At 40.2% G+C, this 25,233-nt stretch overlaps 1 protein-coding gene across 1 annotated transcript in view; it reads left to right on the top strand.

The window, feature by feature from the left end:
• Positions 1-25,233, top strand: part of POLR3B (RNA polymerase III subunit B) — a 126,410-nt gene that overhangs the window by 25,837 nt on the left and 75,340 nt on the right. The window contains exons 10-13 of the mRNA XM_054032846.1: positions 6,492-6,614; positions 8,315-8,431; positions 11,912-12,046; positions 22,064-22,225. Of these exons, the coding sequence (XP_053888821.1) occupies positions 6,492-6,614; positions 8,315-8,431; positions 11,912-12,046; positions 22,064-22,225 (537 nt within the window). The remainder of the gene's footprint in view (positions 1-6,491; positions 6,615-8,314; positions 8,432-11,911; positions 12,047-22,063; positions 22,226-25,233) is intronic.

Genomic DNA, 25,233 nt, shown 5'->3' with positions numbered 1-25,233 from the left:
CTTGGCAGATTGCGGTCTTTCATAATGTTTAGGGTTAACATTTTTAAGAGAGCTTGCTTTTTCTTGCATCTTATTCCATATGATTGTCTTTCTCTGTAAATCAGTTCTACCTTAATTTTTTACTTGCTCAGAGTTCCATTTTTCTCATATACTTCCAAAGCTCACCAACATCTTAATGTATGTGATGGCTTCAATCAATCCCTTTCATAATTTTGAAGAGCCCTACCTGGCTCTTCAAAATTCCCTGATTAGGAAATTGTAAAGTCCATTTTCATGCCAATGAAATCCTTTCTATAGTCAGTGAAAATGTAAATGATGCAACGACGACAAAATCACTTAGACAAATCAAAAATAAATTTCCAGAAGAGGGCAGCACCTGCTCATAACATCAGAACAGTCCTCTCAGAGATGGCTATATGACCATTTTAGTAGGCAGCTTTAGAATTTTGGTAATATGTGGGGGAGCAGTTTGACTGGGTTTTGTTTTTGCAGATGGAAACTAGCTGAATAATATTTAGATTAAGTCTTGAGAAACAAGTCCAGAGTATCTCTTATCTTTGATTATGCAGATCTCTTCAAAAACTTGAGCAATATTGTCTGTTTTAGCAACCAGTGTTAAAGGGGATTAAGAAATGATTGGTGGGTAGAAATGCACTGTAAAAGTGTCGGAAGCAATGGGCTCACAATTCCTTTTATTCTAGAAAATCAGATTAATGTTAAAAGTGCCTATGCAAGTCTTGATCTGACTGCCCAAGTAGTAAGAAGTTAGATTCTGTCTTTATTTACAAAGTTGAACGGTCAGTTTCTTGTCACCCAGTGGTATGTCCAAAAATTCAGATACACAGAGGTATTCAAGTACTCCCTGCTGTTAGTGGTAGAAAATCTTTTTTTTACAATGTGGTAATGACACCTCAATCAAATCCTGGCAACGTTCCTCATCATGCATCACTGATTTCCCTCCCCACCTACTCTTCTTGTAAATCTTACGTGAACATTTTTTTACACCGTGTTGCAGTAGGACAGGTAATCACAACTGTTCTCTGCAGCGTGGTTAGCAATGCATTTTATAAACTAGTTTAGAGATTTCTATTGATATGCCTAAATAAACAATTATCTGTGTATACTTAATAATCCTGAATGTAGCAACTTCGTTCTCCTACTCCGCGATAGGGCTTTCCATACCTTCGCAATATCCTTTCTATGAAATATTAAATTAAGGTCCTTCTCACCACATCTGGTGATGATACAAGTGGAAATTAAGGACCCCATGGGACTCTTTATGAAGAAGGAATCTTGGCCAGGGCATCAGCTCTTTCCCCTTCTCTTGTTGAAAACAATTTATTTTGTCCCATGATGTGAGAGAGCTATTGTTGAGTGCATAATGGCTGTGCTGTTTTCCTACCAGCATTTTATTTGTTACTTTGTAAAATGATTTGGGAGATCCGGGGTATGAATGGCACTATATAAACCATATTCTGGTTTATAAATGTTTTAAGTATATGGATAGGAGGTAAGAAAATAAAATACTTAGTTTTTGTGTTTCAGAGCAAACTGTTTTCCTTTGCAATACTTGCTGCTCCTGGCTAACCAGGATGTCCGTTGATTTAGTCACTTGAGCTAGCAACCTCTGATTGTATCAAAACTTTCTGATCAGTTAAGTTCATCTACCAAATATATAAAACATTTAGTTCTTTTGGAGGAGAGTAACATCAATAGTTTTCGGCCTGCAAAGATTTCCTCATTTTCAAGATGCCACTTTATCAATGATTATAATCTTAGAAAAACTCTTGAGGGACTAGAGAAAAATATATAGCATATGGAATCATGTGTCTGTTTTTTGTTTCCATAGTTGGATTATTTGATTTAACATCATGAAAATATGCCCAACAGTCTTGCTATTACTTAGCTCCTTGCTGAAAAGGATCTTCTAAGTGTGCCATGAAAGTGGTAGAGTATGCATGGGTGTATTTTGTTGTTGAGGATGATATGTAATGTGTGTTTATTTACACTATCAAAATAGAGAGTGGTATTTAGAGCAGGGATCTCAAACTCAAATCACCACAAGGGCCACATGAGGACTCGTACGTTGGCCCGAGGGCTGCATCACTGACACCTTTTCATATAAAGATACAAAAGCCACTCCATCCCTTCCATGAGGCCCCGCCCCTGCCCCGCCTCTTCCCACCCCTTCCCCGTCCCCATTCCAACTCCTTCCCTAAAGTCCCCACCCCAACTCTGCCCCCTCCCTGCCCCATTCCAACCCCTTCCCCAAATCCCTGCCCCTGCCCCGCCTCTTCTCTGCCTCCTCCCCTGAGTGCGCGGCTCCCTGCTCTTCCCCCCTCCCTCCTGGAAAGTGCTAAGTGCTGCCAAACAGCTGTTTGGTGGCGAGAAACACCTGAAGATAGGCAGAGGAGTGGGGACGCGGTGCCTGGGGGAAAAGGGGGGGCAGCGGGTGAGGGGAGCTTGGCGGCTGCAGGAAATAACTCCGGGGGGGGCGGGGAGCTTGGCGGGCCGCAGCAAAGGGCTGTGTGTTTGAGACCCCCTGATTTAGAGGTTAGAATGTTGTACTTGTAGTCAGGAGTCCTGGATTTTATGCTCTGCCACTGACACACTGCATCCTTTGGGCAAGTCATTGAACTATTTTGCCTCAGTTTCCCCACCTAGAAGACCACTGTGCTAATGCCCCACAACAGTTTGAGGTTTAATACTTATGCAAACAAATCTTTTATTTAAAATAAGAGACATGGAACTAACATGATATATTCCTGCTGAGGCTAGAACTCATGGTATCTTCCAGACTTTCAGGCCAAAAGGTTTTTTTGGCTGCATTGCCTGCATACCATATGGAGCCATTCGCGGAGTTTCATAGGAGTTGGTGCAATTTGGACATTTTAGCAGCAAGCTGTACTGAGCATGTGGGAATGTTAATTTTCCTAGGGTTTATAATTTGACCAAAGCTTAGCTGGCTGGATTTTGACAGTGACGGTAAGAGACTATTTTCCTCCTTTCCCCCTCTTTCATCATCACCAAATGTCAAGTCTTTGCTCCACGAGATGGAGGCAATAGATCACTTACAATAAACGATTGGAAGACCACCTTTGTTTATATTTTTTTTTTTAAAAAAAGGGAAAAATAGGTACTTTTTACTAACTTCATTCTTGGCAATGGCTGCAGCATGTTTACTGAAACTTTCATGAAGATAATACATCTCTTTTCACCCTGAGGCCAACACCTGGCATGGAAAAATTTAGTCCAAACAGTAAATATTTGTCAGTTCTAAGTAACTGAAGAGTGCTTTATAATGGAAAGTGTTGGGCAACCTTAACTATAGACATCACTAACAGCTCCATCTAAAAGATCTGAAAGCAATATTTATACATATGTGTGTAATAACTAAAAACAGCCTTCTAAGAAATTTCCTTAGTTCAGATTTCAAACAAAAAAACACTTGTTTTAGCTTAATAAATTTCACTTGTGTGCTGGTTACACATCAGTGGAAAGTCAATTTTGTATGTATTTTTGTTTTTCCCCCTAGAGACTATTGCTTTCTTACTCTGTGGTCAGATATAGATCTGGGTGAGTGACTTGGAAGTTGAAATAATGGAAGATCATACACTGTCCCAAAACTATTGGTGTAAAGGAACTTTAAAGTCAGATTTTAGGACCAAAGATAATTTAGTAAAACATCTTTACGCTGAAACCTTTCTAATTGCTGCATGTATTGAAGCCTATGAATAGCACACTCTGGGATCTGCAAAGAAAGAATTGAACAGGGTTTCCCGTTATCTCATTAAGAAGTGGTGTTAACTTTGTAATAATTTGAAGCTTGTAATATGAAATCTTAAAGAAGCAGATTAATATCTCCCTCACTGTGGGTCTGCTGGATTTATGGATTCCCACATCTCTAATTTCATAGCACTCATCTTTGAACTGTGAAAGCCACAAACTTATTCTACCTGTGATGGGGTCAACCTCTAACTTTCTCTGACATCTTTTAATCCAGTCACCTGCCAGTCTCCATTCTCTAATTTAACCTAAAAGATTACAGAACTGCATTCTAGGGAACTGCCATGGCAACCGCTAGACATCATCATTAAGATGTGGGCGGGGGGAGGAAGAGCTGGGCTTCCCAAGGCTGGGGCTAGCCTCCAGAAGCAGAGGTGCACTCTTACACACACGCTTCTCTAAGCAGCAGCAACTTCCACAGTCCCTGGACACCAGTGGGGCTGGCAGACTGCATTCTACAGTATGAACTCTGGACGTGTGTGTGTGTGTGTGTGTGTGTGTGTGTGTGTGTGTGCGCACGCTTCAATCCAGCTTTCCTTTCCTTCCTCCTCCTTACTTCTCTGTCCATATTAAACTATCCCTTCCTGAGATTTCCCTTTTCCCCCACCTCTGTCCCATAATATAACCCCCTGTGGCACTTCCCCCAAAAAGATCTAAGAAGACCTATGCAAATCTATTCCATGACCACTTTGCTTTTATATTTCTTTCCCCTAGCCTTTCTTTTTAAACCATGGACACCATTCCAATAGGTCTGTACAATACCCAGCATGTTCTGAGTGTTGTTATAATATGAATAATAGTAATGAGATGTCTTGGGGCTTCCGGATCCCAGCTGTGTTACAAGCTAACCACCCTGATTCTGCAGTTCATTGTGCATGGGCAGATGCAGCATTAGGGTGCAAAATACTGGGAAAAAAGAGCATTAAGGTAGACATGAATAATCAAACTGCTAAACACACCAAATAAAAATATAAACAAATGTTTCATTTGCATGTCCTATTAGTATTGCATTCATATTGGCTTATATGCATAGCTAAATCCATTATACTGTGCAACTCCGTGTATAGTATGAAGTAACAAGTTATGACATTTTGATACTGATTTAAGGAAACTATTCCAGCAGCAGTCACCCTCAGTTTTGTTAGCCCAGTTAGCAGGAAATTCACAGTTCACTTTTTTCATTAAGACATTCTGTCTGCCTTGCTTTACAAGTGTTTGAACAATTTTAATCACATTTTAAATCTTTCTCAATTAAGCAGCCAGCAACAACTTAAATTGCGAAATGCATAAATATTCATCAAGAACCTGTTCTTCCATCTTTATGCAGAAGCCTTTATCCATGATGTACAAATGTATGATGATTTTACCTACTCTTCATATTTAATTATTAAAGACTTGGATGAAGATCTTAATTGGGAATCGATAGAGGACTGGGTAGATTTACTTGTAGATTGTTATAATAGTATCCTGGTGGGACTGCAGAAGTGTGATGTGTGCTCTACACCAAACCTACAACATATACTGAAACTGGAGCATACTTACAGCATTACAGAGGTGTTGCTTTGAGACCTCATCAAGATACATGGGTGGGTTTTTTTGTTTTGTTTTTTACTTCAAGCATTTCCAACATTTGTACCTTTTAAAAACAGTGTCAAACACCTGACAAAGGGGCCGACAAATGTATTGCAGAAGGCAAGGCATTAGTTGGATGTTAAAAACAAAATAACACCCAGCAAAGACCATTTGAAGGAAGGTACTCATGTATTTTAAAGAAAATGTGACTCTTTGGTACATTCTCAATATTTATTGAGAATCGATGCATAGGGTATACCTCCTAGGCTAATATGTACAATGGTCTTTGTTGTGCACAGCTTAAGGAAGAATATGAATGCAAAATGTAACTTTGCTCCCAACTTCTGAGAAGCATATTATTACTCCGCCAAAAGAGGTTTAGTGAGATTATTCCCTGTTTCTTGATATGGCAGAATTCCAGACAAATGTGTGAAGGGAAAAGCTTTAGCACCATCTGGAATCCACAAAGGCCTGCACTGCTGGCTGCCACCTTGAAACACTTATTTATAGAGAGATTTTTCTAAACCTGTTAAGCGCTTTCTTAGTTTATTAAGCTTTTTCCACAGTACAAAGTATAACAAGGTGTCTAAGGATCAGTGAAATAATAGATAGAATGGCTTTCAAGTGGGATTCTGTAGTGAAGTCATCTTCTAAATGCAAATAGCTGCAAAGATGTTACATTGCAAAAGTTACTTAAATAGAATATGCTGTAACATTAAGTTTGCAGAACTGTTTGGAGTAGGGGGCCTATGTGTGATCTCTTAGATAATTTCACCCTCCCTTATTGTAGCTCTTGAATAGGCTTTCTCTTATAGTTTATAAGGCTACTGGTAGCCAGTTTTTATTTTTATTAAGAAATTATATTAAATTTATACTTCTGCACATAAGGAACAGCTCACACACAAGTGAAAGGCACTCTAGAGCATTTGTTTTCCTGCTGCTTATCAAGATTACCATTTCAGGTTCTTCCAGAGCTTGAGCATGGGCTGCCGATGCCAGATGGCATGGTTTCTGAGAGAAGAAGTAGCTTTTGCTTAGAAGTAATACTGACAAACAATACCAAATTAGCATAAGCAAATGTCAGTGAGTTAACATAAAGCCAGCACTATTTCTGTCTTTTCTTCCTTTCCTAGGCCATGGGTGTCGAGAGTGACCAAGAGATTGTGCAGATGATTGGTACAGAAGAGCACGTGATGGCTGCATTTGGTCCCAGTTTGGAAGAATGCCAAAAAGCTCAGATTTTTACACAGATGCAGGTGTGTCTTTTCATATGGCTATGGGCTGTGAAATCTAAAGATGATGGCTATTTATTTTGCCATTGGTACATGGGTTGTTGACCAAACAGTTTCATGGCTTTTTGTTATTTTTGTTTACTTTTGGTTTTGGGCCATACATATCACAAGAAAATTTCTGCTCTAATTGTCTGAGAAGAGGAGAAGAAACGAAGCCAAGAAACATCTATTTGTGCTCAGACATGAAGTAGCCCATGTTTAGTGTATGTGGCGGATAGTGAAGTCTGTAATCTGAGTGAGCTGGATTTTTGTTGAAGGCCTCACATTTTTTTAAAGTTGGTCACACCACAGATGGGAACCTTCCACATGAGTGTGAGAGTGCTTTCATTGTGCATAAACTCTGCTGAAATTCTAATCCTTTGCATAAAGCCAGTAATAATAGCCACCAGTTAAGGATGGGCCATAATTCTCTTCGGTCTGAACATCTTAATTAGCTGGAATAGAGGCCATACTGCTGTATCTGTTTTATCGTGTACTTATTGATCTGTTAAAACCAAGCTGCAAAAACTTAGTTTATCTGTGGTATTGCATTCTAAAAATGATCAAGTCTTTCCATAATTAATCTTGAGTTTATTAAACTGGATCTCTTGTTTTCTATTTTTCATCTTTTTGGATTTGTCAGTTAGGACCGGCATAGAAACCCTTTTAAGTAGGGGTGTGAAATAATAAAATGGTACCAGGGGAGACTGCAGGGGGAACATGGAGACATGGAAACATGTCCTGAAATTGTTTTAGAGCTTGGCTGAGCAAAAACAAAACCCTATAAAGAAAACATTCCATGCAAGAAATACCAAATGGAATGAAGATGCATTGAGTAGAGGGGCCATGAAATCTGGGGAAGAAGGTGGCTGGACAGCATAGGAAGGATGGCCTAATGGATAGGGTACTGGTCTGGGACTTGAGACCTGGGTTCAGTTCCTGGCTTTGCCGTGACTCCTTGTGTGATTTTGAGTAAATCATTCAATCTGCCCTGTGCCCAAGTTCTGTAAAAATGGGAGTGATAGCGCTCTTTTTACGGGGGTGGTGTGAGGATAAAATCCATGAATGGATTAGCAGGTGCTTTTCCACTATGGTAATAAAAGCTGTGTATACCTAAATAGATGTGATTACTACAGGAAAGGAAATAAATCTTTCTTGTAATTTTCTCTGGATACATGCAATTCTTATGTTAACCTGGATGAAACTGACAGACTAGACAGAAGGAGTTGGGGATGAAAAGTGAACTGGAGGGAATGAATGTCTTTGGCACATGGAGCCATGCTCCTCATGTCCCCATGATGGTTTATTCTCTCTGTATATTTAAATCTGTTCGTCTTTAAGGTGCTACTGGACCCCTTGTTGTTCTCCCTATATTGTGGCACTTACACCCTTTCACCATTCCCTATTCATCCTCAGATGTTATTGTTACCTATGTATAATATTGAAATTGTACAGTATGTTATTTGTCAGTTATGTATATTAAGTTGATCGCCTATGAAGCTTTCTGTGATGCTCATGAATGAAAGGTATTTTATTTAAAAGTACGTGGTGTTTTTCACTTCAGTGACTTCACTATGTAGCTATGCCACTGACAAATAACTAAACTGCAGTGATTGTGAAAAATCTGTGTACATGTATAGATGACATTCTTAGTACTAAACACACCTGTGGTACTCGCTTGACAGGCATTAAAGTACATAGGAAACAAGGTACGAAGGCAGAGGATGTGGGGAGGCCCAAAGAAAACGAAGATGGAGGAAGCACGAGAGCTGCTAGCATCAACCATCCTGACACATGTTCCTGTATGTAGTGTCTCCCTTAACTTGAAAAAAATGTTATTTTGGGGGGTGAAACAAGTTTTCCACTCTTATGAATCCTATAAGAGAGTAAGACTTCTAATGCAATGGCTAAAATTTTTAAGTAACCTGTTGCACTTTCCCATTCAGAAGAGAGCCTGCTGAAATTGTTTTAGAACTTGGCTGACTTCTGAAAGAATCTCATAGTAGTAGACCAGTAAAACCTTAAAAAAAAACAGTGAAGTGCCCAGGAGACCTAAGAGACTTTCAGAGCCCACTAAGTAGAGCTCTTCCTTTTACCACATACTCATCTAATTACATCCCCTCTGAAGCTTGCAGACACTCTAGGGGAGAAACTGCTATGTATGACTCTAACCTGAACTGCAACAGATCCTGCTTGTATAACAGATTAATCTCAATCTATTTAAACAATGGTTTTTTAAAATTTATTTATTTATTTTACTGTTTGCTTTCCAATACTGTTTGCAAACCAATACACAGGTGGAATGATGAAAAGTGAAGACTGGAAATTGTGTCTGAACATTGGGAGGAATGCTCACCAAGGATGCAATTTTCAAAAAATGTTTAAAAATATGTATAATTATGTGAGAGAAGCACCCCAAGGCCCCAGTTAGGATTAGGACTCTATAATAGCAGCTGGGCAAACAGAGATTGACACAATTCCTGTTTCAAAGAGTTTGCAATCTAAGAAGATGAGCAACATATGAAGAGTAGGGAGAGCGAGCCTATTAAATGCCAATTTTTATACACAATGTTCTGTTTTAAAATTAGTTTTTGTAATTATATAAATATCTACTTTTTCTAGCTGCCCATTAAATATTGGCTGATACCTTGTAGGTGTCATGGCAGAAGTGGGTATTGAGAAGAGATTCAAAGGAGGAGTACTTATATGTATTTGTGATAATGCCCTCTGCAATGTCTCTGGAAATCTTTCAATGGTATAGACTAGAAAATATTAGTTTTTGACTTTCCTGTTTCATATAAGACATAATGAAGGTATTGCAAAAACAAAAGTGGAAAAATGCAAGCTAATGTAACACCGACAGCTAAGGCTGTAGAGCAAACTCATTAATCTCTCTCTCGGTGCCACTAGATGGGACAGAACACTACACCCAGGGGGTGTGTGGGTTACATACTTCCCCTAACTGAGGAAGCACATTCCCAGTTGAAATCCTGAGCCCTCACTTGTAACACCAACCGACCCCAGTCGTCGGTGGGCGGGATTGAACCTGGGACCTCTGGAGCGTAGTGCATGAGCTAAAAGCCATATGCCTGTCTCTCTAAGTGGTCTCAGATGGGACAGAACACCACACCCAGGAGGTGTGTAGGTTACACTAACAAACCCAGAATAAATCTTTAGATGTCTGTCTGAACAGAACTGCTAGAAAAACCTAATGTTGAACTGGTTGGTTTGTGTGTTGTTTTAATTACTTTTTATATGGACTCCCTAGCACTGGGTTTTCCATCTGGAGGTCTTGCTGCCTTAAGCTGCAGCCCCAGATGCCAGTTCAAGTGCCACTTTCATGAGTGTGATAGAATTACTGAGATAAACAGAAGGAAAGAGGTCTGCGTTTTGAGACCTTAGTCACCATGTTCCCACATTCCAGGCTTCTCAACAGAAAAGTGGATGTATAGTCTCCTCATAGCAGCCAACCTTATAGGGGAAGACTTTCCACCACCATAATTAGCATTCATTGCAATCGTGAGCGAAGTCAAGAATGTAGAGCACGCTGGCCTCTTGCCCCTAGAGGTAATCTTCCTAGCAAGTATTAAAGTACAAGAGGAGAGGTTTGGGCTATCTGTGTGTACTGTAGCTCCTCTGTGGGAGAAAGTGTCACCAGTCTGGCATTATATGAGTACAAAAATTCACTTTTAAGATAAATTTCACAATTTATTTCTAAAGGGGAGGAAGCTCACTAGTGAAATAGGTGTTTAAAGAAATCGTATCCTTTTCCATTAAGTAAAAGATAAAACTGTGTCTCTGTAGCTTTCTCTTTCCTCTCACTTGAGAAAAGGTTGAGTAAGTATAGTGGAGGAGATAAACAGTCCTCCAGCAAATATTTCTTGATTTTGCAGGGATTTTTTTTCCAAGCATGCTGTGTGCCAGAGCCTAAACTTTATTAAAATAGTGTGATGAGGTGAACTATATTGTGGATCAGTAGTTGCTAAATTAGAATTTGTCTATTTGAATGTGAATATTCGAATGTAACAATTTTTTTGCAAGTGAAGTGGTATTTGCAAGAAAGATCTCCATTGTAGAGGAAAAACAAGTGACCAAGGAACATGGAAGCCCTTCCTGTATTAGAACAGTTATGCGGAATGGGGGCAGCTAAACACAATATTTTATTGCTAGTCATCTTTTAAAAAAATGGCGCAGGAACATTCAAACATACATTTCTTCTGGGAATCTATTGATGTCTGCTAGTATAATAGCTAAAATCTGAAAAATATACAGAACAGAAAAGTCCTCCTCTCTCCAATGAAGATTTTAAGATCTATTTTCCCAGTTATGGGTATTTTTAAAGTGATGACCAGGCAATATATTGATTTAAAACAAAACGAGGATTCTGTGGCTGTTGGATTGAGAGATATAGTCTGGAAAACCTCAAGCCTTACAAGTTGGGGGATCAAGGAGCAACATTCTCAAATTGTGAATGGAGCTCCATCCAGCCTTCCACACAGGAGAGAAAGTTGTTGTGCAGGAACTTCAAAGGAGATTTTATCCAAATCGTGGGGGTGGGGAATAAGTGATTTTTGGAAGATAAAGTCTCTCCGCTAATTCTAAGGGTGTCAATGTAGATTTGGTCTTGCCTCAGACACTATAACTTTCAAGCTGAATCTAGATCGAAATGGGAAGTCTTGAAGGCTATTCCTTGTTGCAATTGAAAAATCTCTGTTTGGGAAATAGATCTGAAACAGAGCGGAAAATAATTATTCTTAACTCCGGATTGAGTTTACTGGTGGGATATGGGACAGAAACTTGCTTTATGGGCCAAAGAGTGTGTGTGTGTGTGTGTGTGTGTGTGTGTGTGTGTGTGTGGCAATGTCTCTTAATTTCCAGTGTAGTTGAAATAAGTGAATAAGCCTCAAATAGAAGGAAAACATTTGTTTTAATTCATTAGTAATAGTTGCTTATGTTTACAAAATGCCACAGTAGTGAATTATTCCATTTCCTGCAAACTTTTTTCTTCATAGCTAGACAATATCAGATATCAATTCAAAGGATTGCCATAATAACATATTTGACATGCATACTTAGTGCAATCTATTTCATTTTAAATTCTCTTTCAATGTTCCTAATACATTTAAAGTTTCTCTTGGTGGCTTTCATAATGTAAAACAAGCCCCATTCTATAGTCCTCACTCAGGCTCAACTCCCCATTGGTTTAAGTGGGGATCTTTGAGTCAGAACAGCACAATTAGTAGCATGGTATCAACATTTTTCTCTAACCTTTTCGATTACAGGTAAAAGAATTTCATTTCCGTGCCAAGTGCATCTACACAGCAGTGATGGTCCGCAGGGTTATTCTGGCCCAAGGAGAAAACAAAGTAGATGACAGAGACTATTATGGAAACAAGCGATTGGAATTGGCTGGGCAGGTGAGTCCCCACTTTGGGGTTGTGATTTCTGTTTGTTTTTTGTTTTTACTTTAAAAAAGATTTAGGGTCGAGGTATGCTTTCCCTGAATTGGGCCTTAAACAATATAAAACACTTGAAGTAAGATTCTCACCCTGACTCTGCCCCTTTACACCTGGGAATAGGGTTGGAGTGGTGTAAGGGGGCCCGAATAGCCTCAGGCTGCCTGTAGGAGAACTCCCTTGGTACACATACTGCAGAAGACCGCTATTAGGGCTGTCTTCTGAGGATCCCCTTGCAAGCCCTGGTGTGGGGGTTGGGACTGGAGGCAGGTGGGCACATCAGGGATGTGCTGCAGGCCTGCAGAGATTTGGGGCAGTACTGCAGCCCATAGAACTGCCCCAGCAGGCTGCCGTAACTTAGACAAGCCCCTTGGGTTGTCTGAGTTATGCTGGGGGTTTCTCCAGCCCCAGGAGCAGCTCAGATTGGGAAGGTGCAAAGATGGCTTAAAGCAGCCTTAGCTCTCCTCCCTCTGGGCTATAAGCTCTGCTGCATGTCCTTGCATGCTCCTAATAAAAAGGGTTAGTTGTCTACATGTCTATCAGTTTAGAGCATTGACCACTTTAGTTACCAAGACCCTAGTATAACTTACATTATTTTACATTTTATTATTTAGTTATGATGAGGAAGTAGTTTAGATTGAGGTTGGACTTCATTGTGTGACTCGGTACAAATTAAAAGTGTATTCAGGCATATAACAGCACTTAAGGACTACATGGGGTTTTATGTTGTGCCACCTCTGTATCTTCTTAGGCCATACATGAAGAATTTAGACTGATGTGTATATAATGAGGCAAACTGGAAGAATTGCGCACACACACACACACACACACACACACACACACACACACACACACACACACACACACACACACACGCATAGTGTAAAAAATGCCCTTTCTTCAAACAGCTAACAAAAATTTACCACACTTTCCTCCCTAACACAGTTCTTTCTGATTTTACACAAGCATCGAACAACTTCAGCCTACAGCTAATTCCCCCCCCCCCCGGAATATTATAATTGACCAAATTTTTTAAGGTTATAATGAAGGCACCACTGCAGCCTTAACTTGTAACATTAGTGCTGTAGTATTTTAATCAGTAAAAGCAATCATTAATTTGCCACTACATCCATCCTACCTAAATAGATTGAAGGTTGATTATTTGTATTGGTGTAATCGAATCACAAAAAACATAAATACAACCTTTCTGCAATCTGAAACAAAAGCATTCTGGTTGCAAATGTTAAAACAGCCATAGTTGATTAAAGGGGTAGTGTAGCCATGTTGGTCCAGTAAAAGATATTACCTCTCTTACCTTGTCTCTCTAAAAGTTGGTTAAATTACATGGAAAGGGGTTTTTTTTAATTGCAGAAGATCATTGTAACAAAGGCAATGCAAAGTAGTTTTTCATCATGGATAGCTTTGCAGTGATTGCATATATTTGTACCATTTGATTTAGTAGTTCAAGTTCCCTTGGGATTTCCTAAATGATCCTTAGAAGCTGAGCATTTGACTCCCCTTTCCGCCCTTTCCTCTAACCCCCATCCCCCCCAAAACACATGTTATCAGCATAAGCTTGATTTACCTGTACTTGGGGACTAAAACAATCAAATAAAGCACAGGATGAGATTTCACTTTTTCTTTGTGAGTTTTAAAATGTTTACAATTAGCTGAAGTTTATGTAACTAAACGGGCTGAGATTTTTAAAATGCTAGTTGTGTTTCTGGAATAAAAATCCTGTTGCTTAAAGATTTGAATAAAAAAGAGCATCCCCGTGTGAAAAGGAAAACATAGCGGTCTAAACAATGTAAAGACATAAAAGGCATTGTCTTTATAAAAATGTGTGAAAACAATAGCTGCTAATTTCACACCCCATGGGACAAGGGAGTATGAAATGTGCTTTAGCTTTAGATAACAGAGTTGTATCCACTAGCCAAGCTGGTTTACAGAGCTTTCTCTTAGTCTTTCTGCCACTAGAGGCTTGGTAGGCCAGGTGCCAGCAGAGGTGTTAGCAAAACCTACTGATTTCAGGCTTAATCTTTTCACCTACCTTTTCTCTTTCCTTAATGTGTTCATTATTTGCTGAGCATTACTCTGTTCTTTGTCCTCAATTTTTTTTGTTTCTAATGCAGCTAGCTTTGTATGGGTGAGATATGGAACAGCACCAAAATCCGGCACCCTGGAAAGCAAGGGATTTCTACCCTGTGACAAAAGAATACCGCCTTGACTTCAGAGATTGCCTAATCCCAGCTGTTCTGATAATATAATTAAGGCTGCCTAATGTCTTTAATTTTGCAACCAGTTTGTGTGAAAAGGAGAATTTGGCACTCTAAAGGCTTAAACACTAAATAACAATCTCAAGGCGCCTAATTAGAATTCTCTGACATTAAGCTAATTGGTGAAACTGTATTTCAGCAGCTTAACTTCTTTATTAATTTTTTTCCTTAGGATTTTCAATCAATTGATGAGCTGTCAGTATTTTTTTCTTACATATAATTTGCTCTTTAGTGCTCCTGTCTTAAGCTGGCTGAAAGGCCTTGGACTAGCTCTGAAATGTATTGAATATTATCACTGGCATTCCATCCCTTTTCTTTTAATCACTTACTCTTGACCAAAATAATGTGGTTACTGTGAGACTTTGTTTTGCAGATATTCACTGCTCTTACAGAGAGGCTGTGAAAGTACACAAATTAGCAAAGTGTGTAAGGCTTTTAGGTTGGAAAATTTAAAGTCTGTGTACTTAAGATGTAACTTACTTATTACCTCAAAGAAAAAGAGATTTGGTTTGTGTCCATATTCACTACAGTTCCTGTCACTGGAAGATTTTAGTGGAATTGTAGTGTTTATTTTTCAATCAGCAGGTTCAGTGCAGAAAATATTTTTCTAGTTGGCTAATTAAAACATTCTGTTTTTACTGGACATTCATTTTAAGGTATGCTCAAAAGCCAATTTACATCAATGGAAATACTCTTGACTTCAGTGGACGCTGGCTCAAGACCCTTGATCCTTAAAATTGTCAGGGGGACAAATTGCAAAACTGTTCCCTCCCACTAACACATCATTCTCAGTAAAGGGGTATAACTTTGAAGACTCCAGTTAAAAATTTTCCTCCCTAAGAGTATGGTTTGTATGACTTTTAAAATTAAGTAGAATGATTTTGAACCAAAAAGCAAATGTTGTTATGGAGGCACCAGCTGTGGCTCCATAGTCAAGATTTGAGTTTTGTACTAAAGCCTGGTCTACACTGGGGTTTAGATCAATGTACCTTCGGCACTCAAGGGCATGAAAAAGTCTGACCCCTGAGAGCTGTAGCTATGCCAGCCTAAACCCCTGGTGTAGATGCGGCTAGGTCCATGGAAGAATGTTTCCATTCCCCTAGGGACCACAGCTCAGGGAGGCAGAGTTACTACAGTGACAGAAACTCACAATAGTAACAGAAGGAGTTTATCTATGGCATGCTATGGGGTTACAAGAGCATAGCTATGGTGCCATTGTAAGCTGCTGTAACCCCCATAGTGTGTGGACAAGCCTTAAAGCAGAGATTCAATGTTATGTTATGTATTAGTGTATCCTTCCCAAAATGATAGCACTTACTCTTTGGGTATAGAATGAATTTTGTGGGAAATTTTAAGTAAATCTGTTAGTTAGTTAAAATAAATTAAAAATGGGCCCTTTAAGAAATTTTGCACCCAGTGTCAACATGTATTTTTTGGTCCCAGTTCTCATAACAGAATAATGCAGAGGTTTCATATAGCCTCTGTAGTGATGCTATATGGGAGGGGAAGAGGGGGGGGGAAAACCTAATGACTTTAAAAATAAATTTAAACTGTTCTGGAATCACAAACACTAAAATGTCTTTATCAAGGTTATTGCATAATTGCCCTGCAGAGTTAAGGTTGTTTAGATGCCTCCAGAGGGATTTAAGAGATAATATTTATCCAGCAGACCAATTTGTCAAGAGTTTGGTATGATTTTTTTTTTATTATTATTATTATCCTCTGCTGTTGATAGGGTAACATCTAGCTGCTTCTGTAAATTAACAGGCTAATTGCACCTCTGGCCCGTCCTGGTCTCTTTGAATGCACCCCACCTGCCCCCTCCCCCGATCTCAGGTCTTGAGATGTCTCCTCTCTCGAGGTAGAATCACAGGATTCTCACACTGTCAGGTGGTGTTGGGCTGCAGTCCCCTGGTGCTAACCATGATTACCTCAGCAGGTCCAACTTAGATTCAGTACCTGCAATTTTCTTCTTTCTGGGAGCTATGACCAGTGGTGTCCAGTGACCAGACAGCCATCTTAAAACAAGGTATTGTCTGTTTAGAACCAAAGCATTTCAGAAAAAAAAATCTTAAAACCATAAACATGCTATATGCATCTCTAGCCTTCCAGAAGTCTATTCCCCTTCCACAAGGGGAAACTGGTAGGTCTAAGCTTGTTACAGACATCCCAAGACCTTTAGGGTCTGGGTGGCAGTCTGTTCCCCTAACTCACAACCCAGTTCAGCATCTTTGCTTCAGGAAAGGTCTCTCTAAATCTTGCTCAGGTTTTTGATTGCCACCCACCTTGTCCCTTCAGGGACAAAGTCACTTTTACCTGTTTATAGCCCTTTGATCTGTTAACTCCCAGCACTGGCAGAACAAGTCTTGCAACTTGATTGGATATAGGATGTAGGATCCATTAACTAAGAGCTTTCCTGTTGTCTTTCAAGTGTGTGCTGGGATGTTTTAATCTGGGAGCTACTGTCTTCTTCCTGGTGTCAACCCTCATGTAATTAAAGCAATATAGGCATATAATAAACATTCCACTGAGCCAGCAGTTCTCAAACTGGATCAGGACCCCATTTTAATGGGGTCACCAGGGCTGGCTTAGGCTTGCTGGGGCTGAAGTTGAAGCCCAAGCCCCACCACCTGGGGCTGAAGCTGAAGCCTGCGGGGTTCATCCCTGGGCATCAAGGCTCAGGTTACAGGCCCCCTGCCTGGGACTGAAGCCCTTGGGCTTCAGATTTGATCTACCCCGCCCAGGGCAGTGGGGCTTGGGCTTTGGCCTCCCCACCTGGGGGGTGGGGCTCAGGCGCACTTGGGCGTTGGTCCCCCCTCCTGGGGTTGTGTAGTAATTTTTGTTGTCAGAAGGCGGTCACAGTGCAATGAAGTTTGAGAACCCCTGCACTAAACCAATGTAGTGCTACTCTCCATCTCAATAGCTAGGTCATGTGCAGCATTCATAAAATTATTACATAGCTGCTCCACGTCAGCCATGCCCTGTCTACTGGCTTTGTCTTCATATAAGTCATGTTTATTTACAGATGACCCATAATGGATGAAGTATGAGGGAAGATGGCTAAAGCACTCTTGGCAAGAATCTCATGATGGCTCTGTTGGTTTTAAAAAAAACTGTGATGTGGTGGCTGTGCAGGATTCAAGAATTTTAAATTAATTAATGGAGATATCCTATCTCCTAGAACTGGAAGGGACCTTGAAAGGTCATCAAGTCCAGCTCCCTGCCTTCACTAGCAGGACCAAGTACTGATTGTGCCCCAGATCCCTAAGTGGCCCCCTCAAGGATTGAAGTCACAACCCTGGGTCTAGCAGGCCAATGCTTAAACCACTGAGCTATTTTGGTCTTGACCTTAGCATCCACAAAATCTCAGTCAACGAATTTGCTTGCAGTTGTCACCAATTTAGTTAATCCAAGCTGCCTTTGCTCAGGTGGATTAATGCCCCTTCCATTGTGAGGAAATTTTTATTACTTTTATGCATCAAAAGGATCTGAGCTGAGTTGTTTGCTTCTTTGGATGCAAGATAAGATCTGGAGTGAACAAAAACAGTCTTCTCTGATTTGAGTTTAGGCCAGAAATGTTTGCTGAGATACTGGAGGTGTTGGGTCCTTTTTGTATCCCTCTCTAAAGCTCATCAGAAAACATTTTTTGTTTTCTGTGGAAAATTTTGACTTTTCATTGAAAAACTGAATGTTTTCCCAGCCAAAAACTGAAAGACATCTCGTGAAAAATTTCATTTAGTCAAAGACCCAATTTTCCATCAAAACAGTTTTGACAAATAATTTTCAGCAGCTCTGTCCATATCCCTTTCTGGCTGGGGAAGGCAATGGAGAAGAACTGACTCTACTGCTGGTAGGTTCAGCACTTCCCTCGGGGAGTACACGTTGCCAGCCTCTCTAAATATATAAATAAATAAATAGTACTCAGGATTGCTTGAACAAGCTGCAAGTGATGATAGCCTTTCTCAGAGTGCTGCTAAGAGGGCCTGATAGGGCTGCATGGTAACCAAGGCATGTTGTTGATCAGAGGTAGTAAATAAGAGTAGTGCTTATACAAACTGCATTACTGGGAAAAGTTAACACGCCTTTCTGCGGAAAAGGGCATGGCTGAAAATTCTTATCCAGACTACGTCTGACCAATAATTCCCTCTGTAAGCAATTACACAGAAAAGAGATACAAACCCCAGCAAGACCCCTGTTTTTCTGAGGACTGCAGATGAAGTAGTTTGGACGATCTCAGAAGGTACTATTATAAGCATTGCTCCACTGCAGAGAACACACTTGCTGCGTCTACAAGGCAAGACCTAGAGATGTTTCCTTAGCATATGGTGTTCAGAATTTATCTCCCTAAGGGTACGTCTGCATTGCAATAAAACACCCATGGCACTGAGTCTCAAAACCCAGGTCAACTGACTTGGACTCACAGAGATCTGGCTATAGGGCTGTAAAACTTCAGTGTATATGCTCGTGCTGGAGCTTGGGCTCTAAAACTCCTCACCATGTAGGGTCTCAGAGCATGGACTTTAGCTTGAGACAGCTCATCTACACTGCAGTTGTATAGCCTGAGCCCCACAAGCCTGAGTTAGCGGACCCAAGCCAGCTATGGCCATGCCGCAGGTCTTTGATTACAGTGTAGACCAGGGGTTCTCAAACTTCACTGCATCGTGACCCCCTTCTGACAACAAAAATTGCTACATGACCCCAGGAGGGAAGACTGAATTCTGTGCTCGCCTGAGCCTGTCTGAACCCTGCCGCCCTGGGCAGGGGGGCCAGGGCCAAAGCCAGAGCGTCACCATTCTTGGGGGAGAGGAGGAGGGGCAAAGCCGAATCCCAAGGGCTTCAGCCTTAAGCGGGGGGGCTGTAACCTGAGGCCACCTCCCCTACACACACACTCAGTGCTGAAGCCCTTGGGCTTCAGCCTCAGGCAGTGGGACTCAGGCTTCGGTCCTGGGCTCCAGCAAGGCTATTACCAGCCCTTGGCGACCCCATTAAGACAGGGTCACGACCTGCTTTGGGGTCCTGACCCACAGTTTGAGAACTGCTGGTGTAGACATACCCTCTGAGGCCTTTAATATATGGTGAACAAGATGGGAGGAAGATCTCTTCCCTGAAACACAAAATCAAATAGAGAAATTGGATATTCAAAAGGAAGATTCAAGTAAATACTTCACATGTGTATATTGAAACTTTGCAGTCACTCTTTCCCCTTTACTGTTAAGAGATGTAATTGTATGGTGATGTAGGAACCTTTAACTTTATTTACTACTTCAGGTTATTTAAATTCTCAACCTTAGGTGCTAAGGTAAATCTAAGTGATTTTGCATTTAACATATAGAATTATTAATTTAGTACCATTGGCTTACATAGTGCTTCGTAGATCTAAGAAAATATTCTCCCTGCCCTGAAGAATTTAGTCTAGGGTACCCAATCCTGCTGTCTTCAAAGCCTGGTATTTGCCAGATATTGCCCTGTATTTCAGTGGGAGAAGGCCTAGGGTTTAGGCATTAGGATCTCACAGGATCCTAAAACTTGTAACAATCTTGTTCTCAGCTGCTTGAGTTGTGCTTTGGGAGAACTCAGCTGTTTTGGGAAAATCACTTTTAATTTGGAAACATTAAAAAAAAAAAATCTTCAGATTGATTCCAAAGAGAGAGTTTTATTAAATGTCCTGGTACTCCTGAAGCACCGCAGTATTCAAATTACTCAGGCTGCTGTTGTGAAAGCTACTAGTCTTTAGACTCCTTGTTGAACTGATAACCTATAAGTTAGACCATATCAAGGTTGTGAATTTAAAATGACTTTCTGAAGTTTTCATGCTTCTGGTTTTTTGTGTGATTCATGTAAGATGTCAGCAAAATGGAGGCATGACCATGTTGATTTCAGATGTTATGATTTCCAGTGGCTTTTGACTGGGTATAGATCATATGCTTTGGGCAGCCCAGCTGGGGCATGTTGGTGGAAAGATGGCAGATGAGAATGGGTGGCCCTTCTTGTTGGGAGAGAAGTGAGTGGCTGGCTCTGTGCTTGCAAGGGGGGAGGCAGTGGCATTATGTGCAGTTCAGAGGTGACGGTTATAATTCAGTTTCATTCTGCACACACAGAAATTAAATTATGCAGTAGACTCCAGAATGTCTTAGCTGTGCTTGCTGATTACCCAGTTTATTCAACACTACAATGCTTTGTAGGCTGGGAACTACCATTTTTGGCATTCAGTAGCTAGTGCATTTTTAGTCTTTCTGACATTCGAGTTGCTGTAAAACAGAATCCCAGAATAGGATTGCCAAGTTTTAGAATTTATACTGCTTGTTTGAAAAAACGAATTGTTGTAAACATTGTCAATGTATCATTTAATGCAAATTTAGGTATTTTGGGAAACCACTAGTGTTTACTGGAGGAGGTTGGGAAAGCTGTGAAAACAATCAAATAGCAGAGCAAAAAAAAACAACAACAAAAACCCTTCAGATCATGGAGGACATCTCCATAATAGACAAAAGGCAGAAGAAATCATTGTATAAAACGTTAAAGTACGTGGAGAGCATATATGAAGAAGAGGAGGGGTTTGGGAACCAATAAATAGGAGCAGTGTTGAATAGTTATTTTTATACCATGGTGTTTTATCCCAATCCCCTTGGAATGTAACTTGTGTACCCACCTGTAGGCTCTTCATTTTAGTGATTATATCTTTCCGTGGGTGGACAGGGTTTGGCACATTGCAGGAGCTACTTGAATATAGACAATTAATATGGAATTAGATGGAGACTTGCATAAATTGGGGATCAGTTGTCCATGGCTAGGTAGGGTACAGAATAACAGGAGATTAGATGTACATTAGAGAGAGTACCAAGTCTATCTCATCTCAGATCTACACCATCAGAAATGAGGGAAAGGAGTTTCAGCTGCAGCCAGGGGAAAGCGGGCAGTTCCTGGCAGCTGGCCAGGAGTCACTGAAAGGAAAGAACCTGTCCCAACTCTTCTCTGCAATAGCTATGGTAACTGTCTGCTGCCCCTCCCTGCTTCGGTCTGACCATGCCAGCCATGCACCACCCTCAAAATCCGTATTGTTGGGGTTCTTTCTAAAAGTGCTCCACGCAACGGCAGTCACACACAGCATCTTTCTTCCCAGCTCCCAAGGTGTCCTTCGGGGGGGCTGGGGAGGAGAAAGGGGCTGCTATTTGTACAAGTAGAATCCCTAAGAGGGTCTTTCTGTTCCCTCCTTCTCTGAGGATGCCGGCTCATGCAGTGGAGTTCGGGTCTGGATGTTAAGGCAGTCAAATTTCTATATAGCCATTGTTTTAAATCTTGAAAAGTAGTTGTCAGGAGAATCACACCTTGGTGGAGGTTGATCTCATGAGATACAATGTAACCAGGTTGAAAAAGGATTTTAATCAATAAATGTCTAGTGCAGCCTCACAATTTTGAAAAGAGAAGTATGGTGAAGGAGAAAGCCAAACAAATCAAAAAAGAGTAGGTGTGCTGGGCCATTTGTTGATTTGAAATTACTTTTAATCTGGTCTTCTGTTTTATTCTAATGAAGAGAAACAAAGCCTTCTCGCCAAAAAGTTAGGTACTGAATATACAGTTTTTATCCTTTTTAGTAAGCTGACACTAGTAAGCACTGATGACCTAAAATGCATCATTTTTGGTCTGTCAAAAGAAGAAAAGTCACTCACTATTCACTCTAAATCCAGTTGTTTTGTGTTTGCAGCTTCTTTCCCTTCTCTTTGAAGATTTGTTCAAAAAATTTAACTCTGAAATGAAAAAGATTGCTGATCAGGTAATTCCAAAGCAGAGAGCAGCCCAGTTTGATGTAGTGAAGCATATGCGTCAAGATCAGATCACCAATGGCATGGTAAATGCCATCTCTACTGTAAGTGCTATGTTTTATTGCTGCTTGGTGGGGTTTCTCAACAGCCTTAGTAGGGGGTGTGGTGGCTGGGATGAATGGGTGAGTTATTTTTGTCCTGGTGGTTCCAGTAACGTTGGTCATGAAAATAAAGCTATTAATATTCTTTATAGATTCAAGTGATAAAACTCTCATGAATAAAGCTCTAAGAGGGAGATAATGATCAACATAATACATTTATATCAACGTATATTACTTTGAAGTCCTACTGAAACGAACAGTCAGAACTAAGACATTTTAAATTGTCAAAAAACGTTTTGTTTACGTCAGTGATTCATGGTGAGTACTTGGCACCTAGATTGATCTGATGTCAAACAACAATATTTGATGGAGCTGGTTGAAAAATGCAGAAAAAACTTTGACTTTTTTTGCCAAAAAAAAAATTATCAGTTTCAAAAACTCAAATTTTCAACCAGCTCTAGTTTGTTAATTGAGTAAAACAGAAGATCTGCTATAGCTCTGGGACCATGCTTCTTTTTGTTCACAGGTGAATGCAATTAAGAGTAATGATGCAGTCTACTGGTTGTACTAGGGGACTAGGACTTCTGTGTTCTGTTTCTGTCTGATGTTGACTTATCATGTAACACTGGGCAAGCTGCTAGGTGCTTTTTGTAATACTATTTATCCAAGAACTAAAGAATTAATTAATTTCAGTGTGTACATGTGGTTTACTCTGGAGCCCATGTATCTGTTTCCTGTTGGTTAAAAGGACCTGGGGTCAGAGGTGAACCTTCTTCAGATGTACAACTCAGAAGTTCTGAACAACTTAGAGTTGCTTAGGGGAACTGGGTGAAAGCTGGTAACAAGATCAATTCTATAAGCTTTTTACCGTGTTTTGATCTCTAGTTGCTTGCTGTTTATCATATCAACAAAATCCAAGTAGGTTCTTTTAATTTTTGCCAAAGCACAATGATGCAACTCCAGATCTGAACCTCAGTTTACCCAACTGTAAAATGAGGTTGCTATGAGGGACACTGAGGTTTAGCTAACAATAATGAAGCATTTTTAAATCCTTGAATTAATTAATTAATTATGTTTTTAAAAATAGATTAATTCAAAGTGGTCTAACAGTTAACAATTAACAAATAACTTTAAATACATATTGCACAACCTTTGGAATTCTTGGTCTTTTTTTCTGCTTAGCATCAGGTTGAGTTTTTCTTCAGTTTTTAAAAACAAAATTGGCACTACAAATCACATGCAAAAACATCTTAGTCTGTAACTAGCAGATTCCAATTATAAAGCTCATCTTGTATTTAATTTTGAGTGTACCAAATATAGTTAAAACTTATAATGCAAATAACTAAAAAAGACTGACAGATCTGTCTTCTAAATCCTAATGGCTTCTTCTAGCAGATGCCAGTTTTTGCATTTGGGCTGACAGAGATAAATCTGCCAACTATTCAGTATATACTATAAATTCTTCCTCCTTCCACTGTCTTAAGAATTTTTTTTTCCACTACCACACAAGCAATTAAAAGCCATCTGCTCTGAACCATTGGAAATAATTTCCCAGGAATAATGCTCAATGTATACTCTTCAGGAAACTAAACAAGTTCTGTTTCCAAGACTGATGTTATAGTAGAACAGATCTCACCAGAAAGTTTTTAAAGATAGTCCCTGAGAACATGGAATAGATCTGCATATTCATAATTACACCCACAGCATGTAGAAGAATCCATAGCATTCTTGTTTCAGACCTCTACGTGGTGTTCAATGATGCTTACAACAGACTTTATATTTTGTTTTCCAAAAGTAAAAGGAGGGGTGGAGGAATAAGTGGAACATGCAGTAATTTTACAGGCTTAAAACATTTCTAAGTCTGTATGTTTGCAAGCTCTTGGGACAATGAAAAGATAGGTCTTAACCAGGAGTCTCTCTACTCTGAAAGATCATGCTTTTCTTATTTGTTATAGGAATGTTATTGCTGTACTGTTTCATCTACATTTACACACTGTCACCTGCCACTCATTTTTCTGGACAGTGTTCGGTTTGCATAGTTTCTAAAGGTCCATACAACTCCTCAAACTAGGCTGTTTCTCCTTCATCTAAGTGCCTGCCAAGAGAATTATTCTTCTCCAGCTCAGGTGAGGATGAAGAGCAAGAATACACAGAGTGGGCTATCAAGATGAGATCCTGGAGAAGAACAAGTAGTGACTGGATTAGTCAGAGTGACCAGAATTTGAGGTTGAGTCAATGGGAATCTTCCTCTCTGTATTAGAAAGAGTGATGAAGAAATACATGCATTCTAAACGGCCAAAGGCTTAAGGAATCCAAAAGGTGGAACATATGCAGTCACCCTTTCCTCAGTAAGGTGTTGCTCCTCAGACAGCTCATTTGGTGAGGAGAGGGTGTTGTCTGAATAAGAGTGCAAGAGTCTGCTAAAGAAACACAGGAGTATTTCTTCCTGCCTGAGATGTTCAAGTCTGTGAAACACAGGGTAATTGTGGCGCTTGGCCTCCAAACTGAGACTGAGGAGTTGAATCCTGTAGCCACAATGTGGTTTCTTCTGTATTGCCCAAAGTACCATGAAATGCCATTCATGCCTCTGTAGAAAACCTCATTCAGAGACTAGGAGCATCTAGAAAAGGATTGCCTAATAGCAATATGGCAAATTTTGTGCACTTCAGAAGAAAAATATTGCTCCTTTATTCTACTCAAAGAAGATGTAGCAGTGGTGGCCCACATCCAAGACTTCATTCCTGAGGAAGGAGGACTTCCTCCACAAGGACCTTATGGATTGTAAGATTGTGCCTCACTTCAAGCTTCATCAGTTTCCACATCCTTCTCCAGGGCAGCCGTTGTCTAAATTAAGGAACTGAACTAAGGTCTCAAAAGACAAAATAATCTACAGTCTGATCACCAAGTGACCTGGCCATGTCCTTCATCACAGCCAGGACAGTAGCTTTGCACTTCGAAGATATGTAGGCAAAGTAGCCACAATCTTTGCCTACATATGGCTCAATCTGCTG

Source organism: Malaclemys terrapin, chromosome 1 (assembly GCF_027887155.1).
Source record: "Malaclemys terrapin pileata isolate rMalTer1 chromosome 1, rMalTer1.hap1, whole genome shotgun sequence".
NCBI classification, from domain to species: domain Eukaryota; kingdom Metazoa; phylum Chordata; order Testudines; family Emydidae; genus Malaclemys; species Malaclemys terrapin.
The sequence above is the reverse complement of the archived record's forward strand: the minus strand, read 5'-3'. Positions and strand labels throughout refer to the sequence as shown.